The 13,396-nt window shown below is 36.0% G+C and overlaps 1 protein-coding gene across 1 annotated transcript in view; it reads right to left on the bottom strand.

Moving 5' to 3' along the window:
* The window catches only part of MALRD1 (MAM and LDL receptor class A domain containing 1), a 3,217,568-nt gene that overhangs the window by 1,792,466 nt on the left and 1,411,706 nt on the right, over positions 1–13,396 (bottom strand). Inside the window, exon 16 of the mRNA XM_044065510.1 lies at positions 11,707–11,864. Coding sequence (XP_043921445.1) covers positions 11,707–11,864 — 158 coding nt within the window. The remainder of the gene's footprint in view (positions 1–11,706; positions 11,865–13,396) is intronic.

Below are 13,396 nucleotides of genomic sequence, written 5' to 3'. Positions count from 1 at the left end.
CACAGAAGATGTATTCACTAAAACTAGAATAAATTTGTGGAAGAGCAGTCCCTGTATTAAATGTTTCTCACAAGTGGAAGTGCTCACATTAGATATGTGTGTGTGAATCCAATCTTCGATAGCAGTTCAGACAAACACAAACTCACACTAGTCACTGCTAAAGTTGAACACCTACCTATCTAATTACACAATTTACAGTACATTGTATCAATTACTGGCAACACAGAAAAAACTACATTGTATCAATAACTACCACCACAGGAGTACATTGTATCAACTATCAGTGCTGCAGGAGAAGTCTGACTTTAAATGTGAAATACAACACATTTGTAAGGATTACCACATCAGAGTTTTGCAGAGAAGATAACATAGATTACAGGTTTGGTTGATTAAGAAATGTATTTTACCAAGGAGAACAAACAGAAATGTGTTGATCAGAGGTAATTACATGCTGCTCAGATAACTTATTTATCCTGTCATTTATTTACACTGTGGTAGTCTTTGTGGTATGATGCTGTTTCACGGTATTGTGCAGTATGATAATCATACTTATGAAACAGTGGACTGACAACCAAGCATTCCTGAGTATCGAGTTCAGGATGATTGCATGCAAATCACAATCATTTGTTTTTTGTCATTTTCAAATTTCCTTATGTTCGGACAATGTGCTGTGTAATTTACGAACATACAGGTCCAACATATGAATGTATACTACTTAATACCACTCAGCAACTACATGTGTATAGGTTCCACATCATTGTACATCACTTGCAAATCTAATGTGTTGGAAAGCAGGCATAAATGTACACAATGAAGTGTTACCACAGCATCAGAGTGAACTCATCATATCTTGAGTACAACATTCAGAAGTAATACAAGCGCTGACATTACTTTATTTTTGTCAAACTTGCTTCCTGAAGTGCACCACTGACAAGCTCATTTGCGTGACTGATTGCAAAATATTAGTACATGTGTAATTATATTTTGAAGTTTTGAACTTTGAAAGGGAATTAATAGAAGTCTATGTTACTCCAAGCCAACGTTCATGCAAATAAAGAATATTAACATACAAAAAAATGTATGATTCTGATCCTGTTTCAGAACAGATGTGTGAAATGTTAATGTATTTCACGTCATGATTTGTACACTTGCCATGATAACTGCAGTGAAGTACTCATTATATGGATAATACAGAGGCATAGTTAGGCTGTCCTCACAGCTGGTGACTTTCCAAGCATTTAAGGCATGTTGTACGGCTGCTTATACAACTGTATGTGTTTGTTTGGCATCACTGGAGGCTATAGTCCTTACATGATGGCATACATATAGGTTCCATAATTAAAACACTTCAGAAAAATTAATAGGAATGCATATCAATTCATCCTATCACCTTATATGTGTATGTCAGCAACAGGCTTAAGATATGCCTACTGTAATATGCTTGTAAACCCATAAACCATTGATTGTACTAAATGTCTTGCACTTATTTCTTGGAAGGTATGAGCATTTTTGGGCTCAGTATGAACCACATTAGAGACCAAGCATGTTAATGCTGGTGGAATCATGGATATAGATGTAAATCCATAGGTAATCAAGTAATGAGAAATTATTATCATCATCCTTTCCTTTTTTCCCATTCTTAAAGGGGATCAGGATATCTTGCTAACTGTCACCTTCTGTCTCCATTAAATACCACTTTTCTACCTTCTTTGACACTTATACCCAACTGTCACTGGTCTTTCTGTCACACAATCCATCCACCTCTTTCACGGATGCATCACTTCCTCTTGTCTTCTTCCTGCCTATCCCAAATCTCCTTCACCAGATTGTATTCTGCTTTTCTGCACATGTGACTGAACCACCGCAATCTGTTCTCTTTGACCTTTTCTGCAAATGGAGTGACTATAGCTTCTGCTTTTATGTCCTCGTTTCTTCATCTGTCCCACAGTGTGCATCCTATCACCCTTTTCTGGCACTCCATCTCCATCACCTCTAGTTTCCTCAACTGCTCTCTCTTTAGTGCCCAGGTTTCCATGTCATACATTAGTACTGATTACACCACTGTTTTGTATACTATACTTTCAACTTCTCTGGCACTCTTCTGTCATACACTACCCCTGGCACTCTGTGCCAGTTGGCTGCAGACCCTCTGATTTTTGCTTTGAACTCCTCATTCAGATTTCCCTTCTCCTCAACTACCCCTCCCAGACAGCTGAAGCTGTTAACCTGTAACATTATCTTCTCTTCTTTCTCAGTCCTCATCTTTATCTGACTTGTCCCATTTGATGCCCTTACAACTGTCCTATCTGTACTTAGTGTCATCCCATGTGCCTTCAGTTTTTCTTTCTATTGCCCTATCCTTTGAAGTTCTCGCTCAGAGTCTGCCTGTAATACCTCATCATCTGCATGCAGGAACTTTATTGATCAGTTCCCTCCATCCTGTTTTCCGATATAGTCCATCACCAGTATGGACATCAGTGGACTTAGAGCTGAACTGTGATGCACACCCACTCCCTCTGTGAACCCCTCTGGGAGACTGAACATTCGCGCTGGTAATTCTTGTGGTGCTGAGAACTATGGTCCTTGGCCTTGTTGTCCTTGTTTCAGTTGTTACCTGACAATTACATTATGAAACCTGGCACAGACTGTGAGTATTTTGGCTGAGGTGGCTTGGTCATACTGCAGGACACCACCAGATGTGTCTAGACATCAGAACTTTGATTTGTGGATGCCAGATACATGCACTATAATATTTCTAGTTTGGGTGTGGACATTGTTGTAACTTTGCTCATTGGTGTGGTATGGGTTTCACATGCATGTCATGAGCTAAGGGTCATATGAATAACTTGCTTCCTTCACTAGATACTTTATTGAGAGTCACCCCTAGAAAACCTTACATACATGTCACAGGTTTGCCATATGTGTGACTCGTGAAAACTTCCATGGTTACCTGCACACACATTGTGGGTGATCCCTTGTGCATTTCAGTCCATATGACAGTTGGTAGAGTGATACGCTTTTCTGTTGATGTACTTCCTTCCCTGTTCGCTAGGTGGGGCTTTTATTTCAATGCCTGTGCAGTCTATAGCCCTCAGAATGGAAGTATACTATGGCATAGAAATGTTGCATCCTGGTAGCTCTCCCCCCTGGGAGTACATGAAAACCAGATATGAACCCTTACAGGTTGCAGCATTGCATTTAGAAATTGGTATAATATTCTTGAGCCTGAGACCTGTGACACACAAAATATATCCCTTGTGGGTCTCTAAAAAGTTCTTTTAGCTAGTATATATAATGCCTCACTTACCTTTGTTTCCACTGTGATGGGTTTTCACAGAGTTTCTTGGGACCTCAGGTGAGGGTAGCAGCGAATACATATTTCATCTAAGGTATCCCTGTCCACCCTGTATTGCTCAATTTCTTGTGTCATGATGTCCATGATAAGACAAACATGGTCAGAAGACTTTTCACATCCTAGGACCTGGTGGGCAGCAGAAGCAGTTGTACTCTATGTGAAAGCCTCTTGCACATACAGGTTAATGATAGCATCAGCAACCCGTAATATTTTTTTTTCTAAGTGTGTTCATGGCTGTATTCCAAAGAGTATTGGAATTGAGGCTAGAAGTGACTGAAGCATGTACACAAGTTTTACATGATCCAAAATCGCTCTGCCATGTTAAATTGCTTCATTATCATGTATTTCACCTATTTAAGACTTCATTAGCATATTCTACCAATTACCCTTGTTTTGAAGCTGAGCGTGACATGCGGGCCTGTTTAATGAGTATACATTATCACGCATGTCACGCAGACTCACGTAAGGAAGTGCAGGCTTTCATGAATTCAGGCCAGTGTAATTAACCAGTATAATCTTTTTTGGATGATCATCTTGGTGAATTTAAGCACCTTTTATCGCAGTAATGATGCTATCCAGTTTGAAGTCATCAGTTCTCTGATTATCCATAGTCTATTTTCAAGTATAATATTTTATATTTTGCATTTTATGTCTTTTATACTTTAGGTAAGTAGCCAAAAACAGTTAATTGCAACAAAAACAATGGGAATATATTTAGAATTCCCATGTGGCTAGGCAGACAAACACTTTCCCACCTCACTTCATTTCTGCCAGGTTGACTTGTTGCATATTATTGCTTATTAATCAGTGCTTTGTTCATTGAAATGTATGGCTTAGCATTTAAAGGATTTAATGTGTCATTTCTTTCCCTTTATCAGTATAAAATTTGATGTCTAATGTGGCCAAGGTAAGTAGCATGCAGTCAGTGCATCATTAAGCACTACTTGCTGCTGTTGTATTTTTAATGCATGTTGCCAGATTTAGTACATGAAACCTGCACGAGTAATTCCATGTTGTGTGAGGTCTATAATGACTTTACTGAAGAGGAGAGATGAACTGGCTGCAATACAGACTCGATCATGTTATACAGTTTGTTAAGAAAACTATGTCTTTGTGGTAAAATTTAAACAATAAATGTTTACAACAAGATCCACCTGCTTATGAATCTGTTGTATATATCAGTTTAGATAATAAAGCGCCTCTTTTTGCATGAAAGAAATTTCCAATCTGGATGACAATGAGTTGTATGACATTCAAATGTTCAATACTTATCAGTATGAATAGTGGGAATAGATAATAGAGGCTTTAATGATTTTTATATTTTTGAAACTGCAAGGGTGTTGGGAAATTTTTGTACAGATCTGGTCTTCATAATGGTCCTTTTTGTTATTTAGACTTCCAGTGATATGCTAAGATACTTTTTACCTATGATTTGTAATTCTGGTAGTACGGCCTTAGCAGGCTGATCTTCCTCTTGCAATGTAAGAAACTGCATTATATTAACTCCTCACAGGAATGTGATAAACAGTTGGAAAGGTAAATGTTCAGCTGATGAATACATATTTGCAAATCAAAAAGTTGTAAGCCAGACTACCTGTTTTTGCAAGAGTACAATGTGCCAGAAGTGTCTATAACTATGAAGAATGTGTTTTGCCCCTCCCCTTAATGGCAGCATCACACAAAGTATTACAGAGATAAAGCACCAGTAATGAACGGGAGCACAGAAGGAAGGTGTTGGGCAGGAGACAGTACTCACTGAGAGGGTCAACACTTACTAGGACATCAGAAGACAGGTGGAACCACCCAGTAAAGAGCTGTATAATATTAGACAGAGTAAACTAAAAGAAGGCCATGACTACTTCTTAGGAGTATCAGGTGAAATTACATACAGAGACAGGACAAGGGTATTATACATCAAAATAGAGAGACAGAGAAATGGAACTACCCTAATGATACGTCTCAATAGGATATACAGCTAGCATTAAAGAATGACAGAGCTGGGCGTCACTACACAACCATATGCAAAGTAAAAAGACAGTGAAAGAAATTTGACAATATACTGTCAGTGGAAGGCAGAACCCCCTGTTACATTGCACAGTAGTGTCAGTAATCAATTTACCTAATGTGGGAATAGATTCCACAACCTTCTGCACCAAAGGCCAGAGTACTATCTCCTGCACTACTGACACTGACAACACTGGCACAGATGTTCATAGTCTGCTATCAGTTGTGGTTTAGGTTATTTGAAGTATGAAGGATTTTCATTTCTGATAGAAGATGCAGATCTTGGTAGCTCTTAGGTTAGTCATGTGATGACAGTCAGCTATTGTCAATTGCCATTTAATCAAAATGTATAACTTAGCATAGGTAAGTGAATAGACACACAAACCTAACTGCTGACACCATGAAACTTTGGGTCTATATTAAATCAATGAAAATTCATTACATCAAATACCAAAACAGTAACATATGTTACTCGGACCGCGAAAATACTGAACGCACTAAACTGCGAAATTTAAAATATCGAACATTCATAGTCAGCCAACCCCACCACCCATTACATACTACCTACCCAAACAACATAAATAAACCATATACAAACACTAACCAAACCCTACTCCTAACCCTAAAGTAAAGCACCAAAAATCAACTTCTAATCCTACACTAAACCCCACATACACAACTATTTAAGCACTATCCTTAACCCCTCCCTAACCCTAAGGTCCGTAACTGCCACACACTTCCCCTACGGAGATATACCCAAACAAAATAAATAATACACAAAAATACATTTAACAAAACCCTACTTCTAACACTAAATCTTACACACATTACCTACCTATACACTTACCTTAACCCCCATCCTAACCCTAAGGTCCGTAACTGTCGCACACTTACCTTACAGAGCTATACCACAGAGGGGTCAACCAAAACTCTTCGACATTTTGCATTTTGTAGTTTTGCATGTTCGACGTTTACGTATTTCACGCAATACATGTCGATGATTTTGTATTCGCGTAAACGGAGTTTCGACAATCTAATAGGAACCCGAAACTTTATAAAAGACTAACTCATGGAAAAATAAAACATGCATTCCCACTAGCTCTAGTCTCCATAAAGAAATGCACAGTGATAGCTACATTTTATTAGGTGACATCAATTGCCACCCTTTTGAATTTCTATCAAGACCATTACTAGCCACAATAGATTTCCTTCCTCCCATTCCCCTTTCTTCTGTGTTTTCTTTCTTTCAGTTACAAAGTGACCAGTGCAGGCAATAAGAAATAAATTATGGTGGGTCTATTTTGGGAAAATAAATGAAAGACACAGCACTCAAAAATGTCTCTTACTAATATATATATATATATATATATATATATATATATATATATATGCTTTTGTTGGTAAACATTGTCTGTTAAAAACTTTATATTGCATAATTGAAAGTCATCTGGCTAAAGCATGGAAGATTATAATCAGCCTGTGATCATAACCAGCTTGCTATACATTTGAGACACAGGTTGAGAAATTCACTTTGAAAGCTGATGAACCTGTGAATCTATGACTCCTGGCATTCACATCATGAACACCTAACTATTTATTATGTTTGGAGAGATCTAATCATAATGCTTTGTAGAATATGGAGCATAAACTGTCCCAGTGCTGTACTTATTATAGAAAAAAGTTGGGAGTACGGAGTAGAGCTTTAACATATTTAAGAGTTGTCACAGAGGCAGCCAACAGCCAGAGATGTAGACATCCATACATCATTTACCCCACAGTGTATACTTTTTCAAAAAAATATTTTTATTTTGTGCAATATGATATACTAGAGTTTACACTTAAAAAAACTATAACATATTTGTAATGGTGTTACTTTTTTGCTAATCTTTTTTTGTTAGCCAAACTGGCATTTTATCAAGTTTTTTTTTCACTACTGAAAATGTTTGGTCATTGTATATTGATTATTCTTCCAGTTTTTTTCTAATTGAGATTTTGCAATATTGCAGTGGGTTACTAATCTTTTTATTGATTTATTCTCTGATAAGGACTTCACTCAATTTAATGGCATGGGTTACCTCATTTGGTATAAGTAAAAAACAAACCTGGACAAGATGCAAGACTTTTGCAGGATGCATATACTCTAGCTCACATAAGGTGCAAGCATCTGCTAACAATTTGAAGGCTCCACACTTTATCTATGGCATGTCTTTGAGATGTTGGAGGAAACTGCAGCACTCTCAACAAATGCATGTGAGCATGGACACCGCATGCTTACTCTACAAAGAAGGAACTCTTACCAAGGACCAAACAAGAGGAGTAAGGTGAGCTGTTACATGCTGTACTACTGTGTCACCCCCTGATCTTGACAGGAGCAACAGTAAAAGATGGGAATCAAGAATATAGCTTGGAAAACCGTCCCCAAAGTGGTAGGATTATTAGCTGAAAACTCATCTGTAACTCACTGAGAGTAGGACATGTTTGCCAAATGAAGGATTCACTATTAACATTTTTAGGGAGATCTGTTACAAAGTGCTGCTAACCAAAGCCAGTATAGTAAGGTTCAAATGAAAATTTAATTCAGCAGTAATTACATAACAGTGTTGTAGAGCAGGAGTAATATCAGTTAACCTTGGTGATACTCAAGAGCTTGTTAAAGGAAGTAGATTGTAAACTACATTCACAGATAACACAAGATATCTACTGTTGGGTAATAAAAGGCATCCAATTGGGATCTGTATTGTAGGGGATGGATGGATTCAAAACCACAGAGCACATTATGAAGCAAGCATTAATAAGAGGCCTCCACCAGCTGGCCTTTTCCTAGGGCTTCTATTTTGTGAAATATTATGAAGAGACATAAAATAACATAGTTATCCCGGCTTTTAGTGCAAAATGTTGTATCACCTGGCTTAGACAGTATTCTGTAATGAAAATTACGTGGCTCTACTAATAGAACTTGACATTTTTAACCAAGACAATGCATTTCTTATGATGCAAGTGTTCCTTCTGATCATTTAAATACCTTTCTTCTGATTTGTAATATGTGCAGAATGCCTGTTTCCCTGACAGAAGGAAAGAGTGGATTCTTAATGGATAGTAAACCAAACTTCCTTCATCAAGTTCATGCTGATGGTATTCCTTATTAAGCAGTGTAGGGCTAATGGGATATTTTTATTTAATGGGCTTTACCTTTGGGTGGAATCAATCTTTCAGCAGTGTTTATTGTGTCCCTGTATGTGCTCAGACATTGTAAAGGTAGTTTATTGCTGAGTCTGAAGTAGGTCCAAGTGAATAAGTGTTGCACTTCAGAAACAACTCCAAATAAACAAGTAAATCAATACATAAATAAATGGGTGTATGTTAATGCTACATGCAAAAGTGATAATAGCTGAGAGGTACATGGAGGGTAAGTTAGGTATATGGAAGGTAATAGATGAATGACACACTATTAAAAAATGTCAAAATGTTTATGATATGTACGACTAACAAACATCAAAAACTACATGAAATAATCAGGTCTACACAAAACATTAAATGTTGCAAAATAGGTAGCTGCATGGTATAAAGTGTAGCATCCCACATGAACTGCCATAAACAATCAGAGGTTTGTAGTATTTGACTGCAGAATGTTATCTGCATATCTTGCAATTTTTGTAGGACTTTTTATACAACCTGACTGGAAAGTCAGTAGCAAAGCAATATAATGTGGAGATCAAATAAAAACCCAAAGAGCTTTCAGGCAGTTAGCAATATACTTTTCAGTGCAATATAACTCCATGTGCAATCATTACACTATAGCTGTGCTGTCCCATAGCCCTGATTTAATGCACTTCTAGATCCACATGTGTCCTTCATATGTTAAAGAAGGACTTCAATCATTTTGCATGAACACGTTCATACACATGGTCTCAAAAAGATGGGACACAAAAGCTGTCTTTACTATCTGTGCACATCAATTAGAGAGAGCTTCTCTACTAATAAACATGCAAGCACAAAACAAAGCACACATCATTTTGTGCTGGTAACTGTGACTCTCACAATCATTTCAGTAAAGTTCTTACTCTCATATGCAAATTGTATATATAAATGGACACAGTAAAGCAGAATAACAAACGTGCAGAAATTCGTTTTTATAATGTTTTACAACTTTAATCTCACCATAATGGTAATGGATTTCTCTGACAGCAAAAGAATCCTTTCCTGTTTTCTAAGTGTTTTTCTGTCACTGAGACTTCTATTCACCATATATTTCAATAGTTTCATAAAAGTCTGCAGTACAGATGTGGTACATCAGTGAAAATCTATCTCCAATAGACAGCTGTAAAGTAATTATTACTAACTGTTTTTTTTCTTCCCCAGTCATATGATTGGATCAGAATACATTTTTAATCCAGTGTGTCACATGGACAGTTATTCTGATAAGTAAGTAGATAAGGTTATGTTTTTATGACAGTACTTTCAACACTTTCAGTGAGCTGCCTGAAGACTACAATTTTTACTATGGTAGAGATTAAATGGTATACAATAGTATTTGATTGTTTTCTGGACACAAATATGGTTTCTTATTTCCACCTTACATGTGGAACATTTATCTCTTAGCTCATGAAAGTTAAGTAAAGGAATGGAATACTTTTTTTATTTCCAGAATGACATTGTTAACATATGACAAAAAAAATTCCTTGCGTAGTTGCTTAATTGACAACAACCTATGGATGGCTATTAGAATAGTTCTGGCCTCTACCCTTGCTACTATCTCTACCTTTTGGAAGAATCAAGAAATGGTTGGAGAAAAACATTTATTACTTGTGTACACAAACACTTAGGTTCTAACCAAAATAATTTTAAGGAGTTAAACTCCTTTTGTTTAACATTCTACTCCTGTCATAATAGTTTAAAGCTTAAAAAATTGTGTATTTTCATATTATGGGTTATGCCATGTGTGTCTGAGTTATAATATTTATTAGTTTTTGTTTGTTTCTTCAACTAATAGGGCTTAAGATTTTTTATTTGTTTCTATCAACTTTATTCTGCAATCAATGTTTGTTGATATTGTTGTATTTTAATAGAGTTTGCTTTTACTGGAAAAAAATCCTTGTTGAGTAGCTAAGAAATATGGAATAATTTACTGCTATTTCTGATTGTCCTAACTATTTTGTTATCCTTAGTTTTAGTTCACATTCAAAATGAGTTGCATTGTTACAGATGTTCTTTTTTTCTACAAATTAATGAATTGTTTCTTGACTTTCTTTAGTGCATAAATTCAATATGCATAGGTTAAATTTTCCATCACTTCAATGTGAGCTGTACAACAGACATAGATGTCGAAGAATGTACATATAAAGATTAAAGTGAGTCCAACATTTTAGTTATATCAATGTTATTATTAAGGGTCATAAAGTAAACATGTTCCCAAAATAATGCCTGGCTACACATCCAAATAACAAACATAAATGTAAGAATGAATGTCTAAATAAATAAAAAAATAACTAGCTAAATAAATAACTCCTAGCTATTCATTTCTAGTTTTGGGGAATATAAGCAACCCTTCATAACATCATTCAGACTTGCTCCTGTTTACATAAAACAGCATGGTATCAGAAGTTCAATGGTGAAAACAACACTGTGTGTGTGTGTGTGTGTGTGTGTGTGTGTGTGTGTGTGTGTGTGTGTGTGTGTGTGTGTATATATATATATATATATATATATATATGTGTGTGTGTGTGTGTGTGTGTGTGTGTGTGTGTATCAAACACAGATATATGTCTACATAGACATAAACACACACAATATAGGATGCACTGTTGCATTCTCATGATAAAAAACTGCTATGAATTAATGGATAAAAATGTCTTTCAGCAGACTGGTTTTATTGCATTTTGTGTATAGGCATGATTTATCTACTTTGAAACTGTTTCTCTTACTTTAAATATTGAATCAATAGCCATGAATTTTTAAAGTTATATGTCCATGCTGAAAAGTAATTTGCTCTACAAGCATGTAAATAATGTTGACTGCATTGTGACAAATAATAAGCCAGATATAATTCTACAACTATGCAGATATGCATGTAGATGTATGCACATAGGCTTCTATCTCTCTGTCCCCCTGTATAACTGACTACCTTTCTAGACATGCACATTTCTACTTCATTTTGGCAATGCTGCTACAGTAGTGCCACAGGCTGTCTTTCTTATTCACACTGTAAGAATATATATGAATTCTCCCACTTCCTACTGGAGAGAAAGACATGGTAAAATCAATATCTAAGCTGAGAGCAGTTTATATTCTGAACATTACAGCATTTTCTGTGAAAGAAGTCTTATGTTAAGAAAAAATTGTAATCCTACTTTGACAAGTACTCGAATAAGTCCTGTGACCTTTGCAGTGATGTAATACCAAAAGGTCATTGTACAAAATGTGCCAGATTCCTTCCACTTGGAGCTTCTCAGATGAGCTTTGTCACCTTTCAGACCAAGCGGAGTGGCCTCTAGAAACAAGAAGTGACCTGTAAAAAGACAAAAAGCTTTATGAATCTGTTTCAATCCCCTTTCCTGTTGAACAAATTGCTAATAAAATTCTACTATTAACAGAAATGTATCATCCCCCCCCAAAAAAAAAGGACAGGCAGAGCTCAAGCGTACTTAACTCACCAGGGCCTGACAATACACTTCAGGAAGGCTTTCAAAAAATAATACAGCAAGAATGCAGGGCTGAAAACTGTCAGTGGCACAGAGCAGTGTGTTTCAGTTTGGAGTAAATGAGCAGAATTCTATTTTATTTCACACAGTTGAATAACTATGATGCTGCCTTTAATTCTCACTGCTTTTCATAAACTGGAACACATTGCATTCAGTTCCGAAATGTGTTTTAGGTCCTTTAAGAGGCATAGGTGGTAGTTTATGAAGTTAGCAAGCTTTTGGAAACTTACAAATTACCAAATCAAGTTCCTAAAGAGCAATTTAGTAGCTTCCGATAGCAATCATAAAAATAATACCCAGTTACCAGCTCAAACAATAGACAAATGTATATACCATTCAAATGTCTACAACTAAATTTATTGAATTCTAATAGTCATAAGTAATGGTTAACTACATTATTAATAAAGTAAAGATTTATGTAAAGTCTTACAGATGGAAATGATTAAACATTACATGAAAAAAAGAATGGCCCATGAACATTTATATGCTTACAATGATGTACTGCACTGGAAATTTTGTGTTTTTTATATAGAAATATGCACTGATATTAGTTTGAACTGTTGACCACATAGAAGACACTTAAAGCAGACAACATAAGAAAAAAATCAACAAAATGCTTCAAAATGCTATTAATGTTCTAGAAGAAATTAGTTTTTCATTAAGAATTTATCATCACACATTTTAAGTGCATCGTTGATAAGCAATGCAATATAGAGTACAACAAAACCACTGAGTAATAAGTAAGATTAGACACCTTTTTCAAGATTTGAAGTAAATCAGAATCTATTGCAAAACAGAGCAATGAAGAATAATAACATGATAATGGTAATGAGAGCAGATACACTGAACATCAGAGCAAACAGATGTCATGTTTACCAGATCATTAATATTCTCACTGCAAATGAAACATGGCTTTAAGCCATCAGAGCAAACAGATGTCGTGTTTACCAGATCATTAATATTCTCACTGCAAATGAAACGTGGCTTTAAGCCATCAGAGCAAACAGATGTCGTGTTTACCAGATCATTAATATTCTCACTGCAAATGAAACGTGGCTTTAAGCAAGCATAAACAACTCTGAAATAACACCTCCAGGCAACAATATCATCCATAATGGCCAGAGAGAGAGGAAGGCTAGTGGTACTGATTTAATATTTCACAGAAACTACCTCATTTTGCCTTGCAATAAACCAACACCAAAATTGAATTCAGCAGAGCTTCTTATAACTTTCCTGAAAAGAAAGCAGTTATGACCAAATATGTATTACTGACCTTTCCATCCTTCCTGGTGAAAATACCGCAGTACTACAACATATCCTACACTGGATATCCATAACA

The sequence above is a fragment of the Protopterus annectens genome, chromosome 3.part0 (genome assembly GCF_019279795.1).
Source record: "Protopterus annectens isolate FY-2018-M chromosome 3.part0, PAN1.0, whole genome shotgun sequence".
NCBI lineage: Eukaryota > Metazoa > Chordata > Ceratodontiformes > Protopteridae > Protopterus > Protopterus annectens.
Note: the sequence above shows the minus strand (reverse complement) of the source record. Positions and strands in the feature narration are given on the sequence as shown.